Source organism: Tupaia chinensis, unplaced genomic scaffold (genome assembly GCF_000334495.1).
Source record: "Tupaia chinensis unplaced genomic scaffold, TupChi_1.0 Scaffold144952_1, whole genome shotgun sequence".
NCBI lineage: Eukaryota > Metazoa > Chordata > Mammalia > Scandentia > Tupaiidae > Tupaia > Tupaia belangeri.
In genome coordinates this window covers 4,570,107-4,581,637 of record NW_006204812.1, presented here as the reverse complement: position 1 = coordinate 4,581,637, position 11,531 = coordinate 4,570,107, and the positions used below count along the sequence as shown (strand labels likewise).

Here is an 11,531-nt window from a genome sequence, read left to right as displayed (position 1 = left end):
GACAAAATGATGCATACAAATTAATTTTGATAAAGACACACACACACACACACACACACACACACACAGCACTAACAAAAAAGGGGTATCGTGGCACAGAGAAAGGGTCTCAAGCTGGGAGTTGGGAACCAAGCCCTGGCCCTGATGCTTTCACGAGCAGACCCTCTGCCCTGGGTAAGACTTCCCCCTCCTTTGCATCTAAATGTCACTGTCTATAAAATGAATAGTCGAATTAAATAATCTCTTAGGTTTTCTTCACTAACAAAAAAGGGGTATCGTGGCACAGAGAAAGGGTCTCAAACTGGGAGTTGGGAACCAAGCACTGGTCCTGATGCTTTCACGAACAGATCCTCTGCCCTGGGTAAAACTTGCCCCTCCTTTGCATCTAAATGTCATTGTCTATAAAATGAATAGTTTGAATTAAATAATCTCTTAAGTTTTCTTCTCAAAAACCTTTTTGGGGTCAGCCCCATAGTACAGTACTTGCGTGGGACACAGAGGAATTCGGATCCCACATAGCCAGGGTTCAAGTCCTGGCTCTGGCAGCTTGAAAACAAGCTGAGTACTCCCATATGTGCCTAGGATCTTGAGGGATGGAGAATTGGAGGGAAAAGGACTGTGGTGTGGCCAGGCCCAGTGTGGGGGAGGGGTGCCTTTTCTTTCTCTTATGCATGGACATGTACTCTCTGGCATTAAAAATAAATAATAACTTTAAAAACTTTGTTCTACTACTTAAACAAAATTGAACTAATTCCCGTTCTTCATTGATTCTGTGTGAGTACTAATATACCAGATGAGCAGGGGCTTCTCAAATCTTCTAGTACTTAGAGATTCCATGAACATCTGTAATCATAGAGAGGAAGGGGTAGCTTGTCCTAATTAAATAAAATCCAGAAAAAATTTCAAATCCTCAAGGGGACCAAGAGTACTGGCCCCTTCCTTATTAGCCTTTTCTTCTGCCAAGCCTGTTCTTTAAATTAGTAATAAAATAAACACTGTAATAGGCCAGGTTTCTGTATTATCTCATTTTTTTCTCTGAGGTTGCTTTGTAAGGAAAACTGTTGATGATCAGCAGTAAGTTAGTCAAAAAGTAGTTCAGTTGAAAAGGAGCAGGAGAGTTAAAACGTAAAGTCAGTCCAAAGCCTGGAATGCATGGAATGCAGGACCTCAAATCACCCCTAGCCGTAGCAGGCTCACCTGAGCACGTCTTCTTGTCGGCATTCAGCATGTATCCTTGGCTGCACTCACAGTGGTGCTTGCCTTCCCCGTCACTGATGCACACGTGCTGGCACTGGTGTGTGCCAAGCATGCAGGGGTCCACAGCTGAGCAGGGAAGTTTGTAACAGTATCGACACGTAAGAAACACTTCAGAAACTTTTTATGTCAAAAAGACACCATTCTCCAGTTCCTTTCTGATTCTAGCTTGACTTTACTGTAAAAATTAGCCATTTGTTTTCTGCCTCCGGCCTATTAAAAATAGCATTCTTAGGGGCCAGCAGGTGGCATGGTGAGGTGCTGGACTCCCATATGACCGACCACAGTTTGAGTCATAGACCTGGCACCACTTGCTTTCTCACTTTCTCTCTCTCTCTCTCTCTCTCTCTCTCTCTCGTTGAGTGCACATGCCCTATAGCAAATTTAAAAATAATAACAATAATAAATAAAATTACATAAATATTTTTTAAAAGAAAAAGAAATACTGCTCTTAGACTAGAAATATCACTAATTTAAAATGACAGATCTTGGGCCAGCGGTGACATGGTGGTTAATGCAACTGGATCCTACATGACTGGCTGCACAGTTCAAGTCCTGGAACTGGCAGCTTGAAAAACCCAGCAGGCCTACCCAGAATCCCAAGAGGAAAATAGAAAAAGGATTGCAGCATGGCTAACTCTCCACGTGGCAGGTGTTTTCTCACTTTCCCTGCCTCTCTATTTCTCTTCCTGTTTCTCTCTAGTGAGCATACATGCCCAAATTTTTAAAAATAAATAAAAATTATAGCTCTTACTATAGACTTCCTCAGAGGAGAAAAGGAATTTTGAATTTGAATGTAAAACCACAAAAGGCCAGGCATTTGATGTTTTATTCAGCTTATCTACCTGCCCATTATAAAGATTTTTTTTTTGCTTCTCAACTACAAAAAGTGGAGAGAAAAATAGTGCCTGAAGTGCTATGAGTTGTTCCAGGTGCAACCAGAGTCTGTTTCCGAGGTTCCACAGCTTGTGTCTAAACAGAATTCACGCACGAGCATGCCTCTAGGCTGGGAACTCACTCATCCTTGGACGGTGATTCATATTTGCATGTACAATAGTGGAGAGCAATTTGGGAGACTGCCTTCTGAAAATGTAACATGGGTTCATGAGCCCAAATGAATACATATACAGCTTCAGGGGCTCTAATATCTGCAAGGAGAATGAGCTCATATGCTAAATATAAACAGGCGAAAAGAAAAGGAAGGACAAAATAAATGAGATGCTATAAACAAAATCGTATCTCCATCTCGTTGCTCCTGGAGCTATTTATGTCTCATTAGATTTTTTTTTTCTCATGACATGTTTTGAAAGACGAATCAATGAATGTAGTTATTCTAAGAAACCAAGCAGGCCCAGCAGAGGCTGACCCTCCCGTGGCAGGTAACCCGGCCTCCATTGCCCTTGGCAACAGGACAAGGCCAATACTTGCCCAAGAAGGGCCTTTTCACGGAATGATCTTTCCAGCCTGTTGACGACAACAAGCTGCACCTCATAGAGAGGACATTTTCCCCCCAGAACAAGCAGGTCTTTTGTCCCAAAAGGCAGAAATTGCCACTCACCACTTGTTACTTTATGGCCTTCAAGCCCAACCCCAGCTGCTAGCTCTGAGACCCAACTCTGCCACAGACCAGCATCTTGATGAAAAAACTCTTGCCCGCAAGCTTGGGGGGGTTCCTGGGAGAAAGAAAACCACTTTCTTTTTGGAAACCAGTGAGTGCCAAACAGATGCCACCAAAGCCAGCGATGGGTTGAGAAGGCCCCGTGTCCTGGGACAGGAAAGACATGGGGATGCCAGCCAGGTCTAACTCATATGAAGCCAAAATGGGTCCCAGATCAAGAGTTTATCTCCCATTCTTGACAAACTGGGGACTGCTGGGCCTTGCACTAATTCAGATATGAAGTCTTGACATTTACAGTTGTAATTACTGGCTCACTTGCTGGTCTCACTCCACCCCTAGAATGTAACTCAATAGCAGGGAGGGACTACCTTTATCTTTACAGTATCGGTGATCAATAAATGCATACTGAATAAATAAATGTAGAATAAATTATACAGCAGAAATGTAACTAACTTCAAAAAGTCACCTGAACTATAAATTTGTCCACGCTTGGATAATTCCACAGATGGTTTCAAAAAAATTACCTCCAAATGATAAAATCTTAAAGCATGAGTCCCATAAATCATTATTTTGATCAATGACTCAAAATAAAGCCCAGCATTGAATGGATTCCTATTATGGATTTGGCTACTTTATGGCAAAAAATTCCAATGAGATTAGCATATTCGTATTTCAACTCCATCCCAAAGGAAGACAGGAGTAGGGGAGGAACAAAATGATATTTTTTAAAAAACATGCTTCTTGCTCGCTCTGTCAAGTGAGCTGAAACCTCAGTCTTCCGGGTTCCTAGTCCTGTTCTTCCACAAAGGATAATCAGAGAAAGAAGCAAATCTGAAAAGTGGTGTAGTCACTAAAGGCACATCTGACCAACAGTTACGCTGGAATACAGGGCTGTTGGTCTCCCCGTGAACAGACACCGCCCCATGTCTTCTGCAGGAAAACAAGCAGAGTTCTGTTAAATCTAGAGATGGCCAAACTAAAGAAAATATCTGGGGGGAAAAATGTAAAAATGTAGTGTTGGGGCAGAGGGGACAAGAGAGGTGTCTTGAGTTTTGTTTTTTTGTGGAATTTTTTCTGGCCCCATCAGGGAACAGCAGGATCATTTATCCAGGATATTTCCAGACCTTCACATTTCTAATGAAAACATGAAGATTTTATGAGCAAACCAAGTTATATATAATGCCACTCTATATTCCTAAACCAACACAGTGTGTTTACGTTGGTAAAAAATGCAAAATAAGCATTGCATATATTTAGGTTTTTTATAAAATTTCCCCCCCCCTCCAAAAAAAAAAAAAAAGACTAAATCTTTTGTTCCCTGGGTACATAATGTCTGAATATAACATGCTTTCTCATTGGAAGCAAAGACTTATCAACGTACCACAAAAGGTTTCCTGGAATCTAGAGGAAAGCTTCTCGATGACCCCGTAGGTCTCCACATAGAAAACGTGCTCATCTAGGGGTTCACTGGCAATCACCTTGAGGGATTCCATGTCTGCCCGGTCCACACCCACAGCATAGAGCTCAATACCAGATGCCCGGGCCCGAGCTGCCACCTCGTCCACCTGGTCCTGGGGCCTCCCATCTGTCACAATGATGGCCACCTTGGGGATGTTGGAGGAGGGCCCCCGAGCACCTGCCTCCACTGTGAAGGCTTCATCCATTGCTGTCTGGATGGCCAGCCCTGACATGGTGCCTGTTGACAAGGGTGTGATTCGTGCCACAGCCTGTTTCAGGGATTGCTTATCAGAGTGGGTCTGGAGGTAGAACTCGATCTTCACAGTGCTAGCATAGTTCACCACGGCCACCCGTGTGTTGGCTGCTCCAATGTCCAGAGTGTCAATTATCCGGGAGACAAAGGTTTTCACTTTGGTGAATTCCATGGGCCTTACACTGCGAGAACTGTCGATGATAAACACCAAGTCCAAGGGTCTGCTCTTGCAAACACCTGCAAAGAGTGTGGGGAACAGAAAAGACTAAGCAACAGCAAACCACAGCCAGAAATGGGACAATCCTCACATCCGATCCCTGGAATTCCAAAAGGCCAGATAGGACAGCAGCCTCCAACCCCCACACTACCACTGCCTGCTACCTTCCCCAAGACTGTCCTCCCTTTGGGTGCTGAAGACACCAAACCTTCAGAATTCCCTGGTGGAAATTCACAGAGGTGTGACATTTCCCAGATATCTCACCTCTATGCTGGCAGAGCCCTGAAATTTCACTTAGAACCTCATCCCTCTGCTCAAGAGAGTGTTACTTCCCAGGTTCTTTAGCTTCCTAGGAATGAATGAACCACAGACTGCTCTTGGGCACCTGGGCTGTCTGACACAATGGATCATAATGTCCCCAAACATGTACAAGGCCCAGGACTGGACCAGCAGTTAGCGTAATGGCTATGTTGCTGGACTCCCATGCAGCCGACTCCAATTCGAGTCCCGGACCCAGTGGCTTAAACTCACACCGGGTGCATGTGTGTGCGTGCCCAAGATCCCAAGAGGAGAATGGAGGAGAAGGGATTGTGGCGTGACCATCCCCCCAGGGGGTGATTTCTCGCTTTCTGTCTCTCTGTCTAAAAACAGAAAAAAAAAAAAAAAAGGCCCAGACTCTCAGAGCCAGCCTCATTGCACCCCACAACAGCAGTTTGAGGCCAAGCATTCCAGGGCTCTTCTGGTGGCTTCCTTCTCTCACCCCACTTTTAAGAGAGTGAAACTAATCAAGGAACCCTAAATTCTCCCTCCACTTGGTTATTCATTCATTCCTGTTGTGTGAACTCTTTGGCCCAACTAGAACCCTGAGCAAGTTGAGAGTAGAAAGGATGGGGCCAACATGTGGCATGGTGGTTGGGGCACTGGACTCCCACGTGGCCAATCAAAGTTCAAGTCCCAGATCTAGAGGCTAACTTTCACTTTCTCTCTCTCTCTCTCTCTCTCTCTCTCTCTCACCCTGGTGAGCACATGTGCCCTACAGAAAATTAAATAATAATAGTAATAAATAAAATTTTAAAAATCTTAAAAATAAAAAGAACGACAAAAACTTAACCTGGTATGCTTATTGCATTTCCAGCTCTGTGAGCATGCTTTTTTGTTTTAAGCAGATTTTGACCTAGGTTCTATAAGGTACATGCACTCACCAGGGAGACAGAAAGCAAGAAATCACTCCCCAGGGGGCATTCAGAATCTTGGGCACACACACACACCCAGCATGAAGTTTAAGCCACCAGGTCTGGGACTTGAACCACAGTCCAGTGGCGTAACCATTACATCATCTGCTGATCTCCTCTTAGTCATCTCTTTCTACTCATTCATTCCCAAATTGTTTTGAGGGCTTACATGAGGCGGGTCTCAAGAAGGAATGCATATTATGAAAAAACCATGAATGGATTTTTAAAAAAAATTGTACCAAAATTAACTCGTATTTTAATTCCATCTTTCCACAGACTTTTTAAGTTCCCTCATGTGTATGAGGCCCTCAACGATCAAAGCAAATGGGCCGGATTCCTGTACAAGGGCCTTCTGTCCTCTGGATCACAGCTCCTGGCACTCTAGCGTAACACACACCAGCTGTCATCTGTCCTTTCCTTTCCTTTCCCCTCAGCCCTGTCTGCACAGCCCTCGTCCGAGTCACCAAAATCAACGCTGGGTGAGGAAGAAGCCAGTATGTAGCCATTCCCCCTTCTCACTCAACACGCACATGCATGCACACGCACATACATACACATGCACACACGCATCACACGCATGTGGCCCTCAATGAAATGAGGTTCTTGGCCATGAGGTGGCAACCAGGGCTCTGCCCTTTCCTAACAAAGGGCTGCTAGCTGTTGCTACGCTGAGAAGGTCATCTATTCTGTGAGCAGGGAAGAAAAGGTGGATTTGAAATAAATTCTGAGGCTACGCATTTTGTGAAGAAAAAGCTTTTTTCTGTAATAGATTATGCTTTGATACAGTTTTTAATTTTTTTTATACGTTTTTGCCATAGGGCACATCTGCTTGCTGGAGAGAGACAGAGAGAGGGAAAGTGAGAAATCATCCCCCAGGAACTGGCCACACCACAATCCCTTCTCCTCTTCTTTTGGGCATGCACATACATGTGCCCTGTGTGATTTTCAAGTCACTGAGTCTGGGACTCTAACCATGGTCAGCCATGTGAGAATCCAATGCCCTAACCACTATGCTACCTGCTGGCCCCATAATTTTCTTTCAAAAGCTGAACATTACCCTCTTGATTTTATTCCGCTGCCTAGAGGTATTAAATTGAGAAAAATCAATATCATTCTTCTTCTTCTTCTTCTTCTTTAATTTTGGAGAGGTTTCTGCTATAGGGTGCACGTGTTCGCCAGAAAGACAGAGAGAGACAGAATCAGAAAGTGAGAAATCACCCCCCAGGAGGGATGGCCACACCACAATCCCTTCTTCTCCATTCTCCTCTTAGGATCTTGGGCATGCACACACACATGCCCGCATCCTCATGGGATCTTGGACATGCACGCACACATGCCAAGCATGAATTTAAGGCACGAGGCCTGGGACTCAAACTGCGGTTGACTACATGGAAGTCCAGCGACAAAGCCATTACGCCAACTGCTAGTCCCAAGAAAATCAATATCTTTCTTACTATAACTCTTTGGAGATCACAGAGTACCAACACAACCACCTTATAAAGTCAGAGATGCAGATGTTGTGTTTATACCTAAGGCTCGGAATGTGAGGTCTAGGAAGTGATAGAGCATGAATTGGACTCCCGGTTTCCCGCTCCCAGTCCTGAAGGTGTCGAAGCACACCAAGTAGAGTCTCTGTTCGGTGACATTTTCCACCACCACCACATGATCTCATGTTCATACAGACCTCCTGCCTGTTCTCCCTGAGTCCTCGCCCTGAAATATGCTGTATGTCACGTATTTAGCTAAGCCAAAAGGAATTAAAAATCACTCTTCTATAAAAACAACTCTAGAATGTGACTTCATCCCTTGACAGTCCCACAGAGAGCCCCACAGATCCAGAGCAAGGAAGGATTGTGCAGAAAAATCTTTCCAGGCGATGAGTCTGGGTATTTGTGCATAACTGGAGTAAAAGGAAGCAAACACACACTGTGGATGCCATGACTGAGCACGTTCACTGATGCCCACATATCATGGTGGTGTGCTCATGACCACGTGGGCTCCCTTCTTCTCCACTTGGTCTTTCACATGAAATCCTCTATTTAGGGAGATTACGAGGGTGTGGTAGGTGGCATAATTCCCCTCCCCCAAAAGATATCTACACACTAATCCTAGGAACCTCTATGCACATCACTTTGCATGGAAAAAAAAAAAAGACTGTGGATGTGATTATGTTAAAAACCTTGAAATGGGAATTTGATCTTGGACTATTGGGGTGGGCCTGATGTCATTACCAAGGCCCCTAAAGTGGAAGGAGCAGGGACCAGCAGATGGTATAGCAGCTTAGTCACTGGACTCCCACATAGCCAACCACAGTTTGAGTCACAGACCGGGTGGCTTGAAAATCACACTGGGTGCATGTGTGTGCATGCCCAAGATCCTGGGAGGAGAAGGGATTGCAGCATGGTCATCCTCCCTGAGGCTTGATTTCTCATTTTCCCTCTCACTGTCTTGTCTCTCTCTTACATGCCTAAGGCAAATACCTTTAAAATTTATTTTTAGAAAATGGAAGGAAGAGGACCAACAGATGGCATAATGGTTACATCGCTGAACTCCCACATGACTGACCGCAATTTGAGTCCCAGACTCATTGGCTTGAAACTCATGCTAGGTGGGTATACATGCATGCCCAAAATCCTGAGAGAGGAGAATAGAGCGGTGCGGCCATAACCCCTGTTGGGGGGCGGGGGGAGTGATTTCTCCCTTTCTGTCTCTGTTTGTCTCTTCAGGGAGTATACAAGCCCTATAGCGAAAATCTCTATTAGGAAAAAAGTGGAAGGAGGCAGAAAAGGTGTGAGTGATGAGGTGTGAGAACACAATCTGCTGCTGACGGAGGGGAAAGGCCATGAGCAAGGGAGGGGTGAGCTCCACCAGAAAAGGCAGGACACCGAAGTTCCCTGAGAGCCCCTGAAAGGAACACAAGTACCTTAATTTGAGTTCAGACTTCTGGCCTAAACTCCAAGATACTCAGTATGTGCTGGGGCCGGACGGCACAGTGCAGCCGTAACACGGGATGCTCCGTGAAGCTCACCCGCATGGGAAGGCTCCGGGTTCGCATCTAAAGATCTCCCTGAGTACACCAGACATGTGTGCCCATGATTTGAGGCTGGCTGAGGCCGAGGATAGATTGTGGATGACAGGACCTTGTTGGGGCCTCTGTCTCTGTCTCTCTCTGATGGAAGAAATAAACTAAAAATGAGTACATCAGTCAAGAAGAAGGTGTTGGCTTAAGTCACTAAGTTAATGGTAATTTGTTACACTAGCAATAGAAAACTCATACAGGAGGCTTGACCAGGGGGACAGGATACTGGTGAACATCTGGCTCCTTCCTGCTGGTACCCCCTCAGCAACGATCATTCATTTGTTTTAGGGTCTCACTCCTACCTTACTAAAGAATAGCTATTTCATTATCAGGAACAAAGAAAGTGAGAATCTGGATCTCCTAAAATGTTTCCTTATTCACTCACAATGTCACCAATTTTTGATAGTCCTGCTTGACATAAAAGCCCATAGAAGGGGCCGCTGTGGCATGGCAGGTACATCACTAGACTCCCACATGTCCAGTGGTGGTTCGAATCCCAGACCCAGTGACTTGAGGCTCACGATGGGCATGTGTGTGTGAGCCCAGGATCCAGGGAAGAGAATGGAGGAGAGGGGATTGAGGCATGGCAATCCCTCCGAGGAGTGATTTCTCACTTTTCTTCTTATCATCTGTCTCTGTCTCTCTCTCTCCCTCTCTCTGCCAAGAGCATGCACCCTAAAGCAAAAACTTGTAAAAATAAAAATAAAAATAAAGAAAAAAAGAAAAAGCCCATAAGAAAGCTTAGCAATTTCTGGCTGCTAAAAAAAAAAAAAAATTGGAAAAGTGTACAATGTGTCATTTATCAAGGGATTATCATATAAGGTAGGGTGTGGATTCTAGGTACTGAAGGACAGTGCAGCCTAGAGTGAGGTGGCCTCCATGGGGAATCTCTCCTCCCTCCCCTCGCCCCCTTCCTGAGGGAGATCAGGATTGTGGTAAGGGTGACTTCTAGGAGAAAAGCTGTTCCCCCATTTCTGGCCTGGAGAGCCCCGCTGGCTGCCTGCTGAGTTCGACCCTTGTGAGCCCTGGCACCTACTGCCTCAGTGGCAATACTTTCTCCATTTCAAATGAGTCATTTCAAATTCTGGGGCTGCTGTAGGAAAGAGTCCCCTGAGCTCCTCAATATATCCCAAGGATATGCAGGAGCACGCAGACAGCATGACTCAGCCTGAGGCCTCAACATCACTGGCCAGGTGAGACGGGACACCCAGAAAGCGGTCTGGGGCACCCTCCCCCTTCACCCTAGCAAGGCTCAAGCTGGGTTAACTAGAAACGATGGTAAGATCTACGCAAATCATTACAGTTTGGTAGGTTGGAGCAACGGAAAGAGCCCTTGCCCACAACCCAGGGCCCTGAGTTGTGTTCTGGACTCTGCCTGATTTGCTGGGGCCCTTCAGAGAGCCCTGTGCGGTCAGGGGAGTCAGATGATGCCCACCTTTCTGCACTAAGGGCGGACTCCGCCTCAGAAAGAAGTACTGGCCACAATGCAGAAACGGAAATGTTCGACCTGCCAACATTTTTTTTTAGAGCGAGATTTTTGCTATAGGGCAAGTGTGCTGGTCAGAGAGCCAGAGAGAGACAGAAAGCGAGAAATCACCCCCAAAAAGGATGGCCATGCTGCAATCCCTTCTCTATTCTTATCTGGATCTTGGCCTTCACGTGCACTCACCCAGGGTGAGTTATAAGCCCAGCCCCGGGACTTGAACCACAGTCAATTATGTAGGAGTCCAGCGACAGAACCATTATGCCATTTGCTGGTCTCAACCCTCCAATTTCCCTCCTAGCCTGGTGGGCCTGTGCCCAAAGGTCCCGGTGCAGGAGCCCCATGCTCTGGCCTCCAGGCTCGAGCAAAAGGTTGTAGGTCTCTGAGGATCTAAGAGAACACAGGCTGGGAGTGTGGCCCAGTCCGTTCAAGCACAACCTGGTCAGAAGAGAGAACAGGGTTGAGCGTGATGGTTATAGAACGCCCTGGGACATCCGGGATGCTCTTCACAGCCCGGGTCTGCCCTCCCACTGAGGCGGCTGGACGGCTCTGGGGAGGGAGGAAGGACCTCACTCTGATCCGGACAGAGGACGGCTTTCAATAGCAGAAGCTCAGGAAGGGTTTGTTGACTGAACAGAGACCAGAGGCAGCCCCAGCGATCTCACGGCTGCCCTGAGCCCTGTCCAAACCACAGCGGGAGGCTGCCCGGGCTGAGTTCAGGAGGCCCCCACTTAGCCCAGACATACGAGTGACCTTGGGCATCTCCCATTTTGCCTCGGGGACTGTTTCCCACTGGATTCACCCGAGGGAATTCTCCCGCACCACGGTCTGCCGGAGGCGGGGATGCAGTGAACGCCGGGCGGACGCCCGACTGCCCGCCCTCCCTGCCCAGGCCCCCGCTCCCTCTCGCTCTGCCCCGCGTCCGACTGTACCTGCG

General features: G+C 46.5%; 1 protein-coding gene across 1 annotated transcript in view; it reads right to left on the bottom strand.

Annotated features, from left to right (window-relative positions):
- MATN3 (matrilin 3) overlaps positions 1–11,531 on the bottom strand; it is a 26,253-nt gene that overhangs the window by 14,242 nt on the left and 480 nt on the right. The window contains exons 2-3 of the mRNA XM_006167681.3: positions 4,254–4,820; positions 1,198–1,323 (exon numbers count right to left, since the gene is read on the bottom strand). Coding sequence (XP_006167743.1) covers positions 1,198–1,323; positions 4,254–4,820 — 693 coding nt within the window. The remainder of the gene's footprint in view (positions 1–1,197; positions 1,324–4,253; positions 4,821–11,531) is intronic.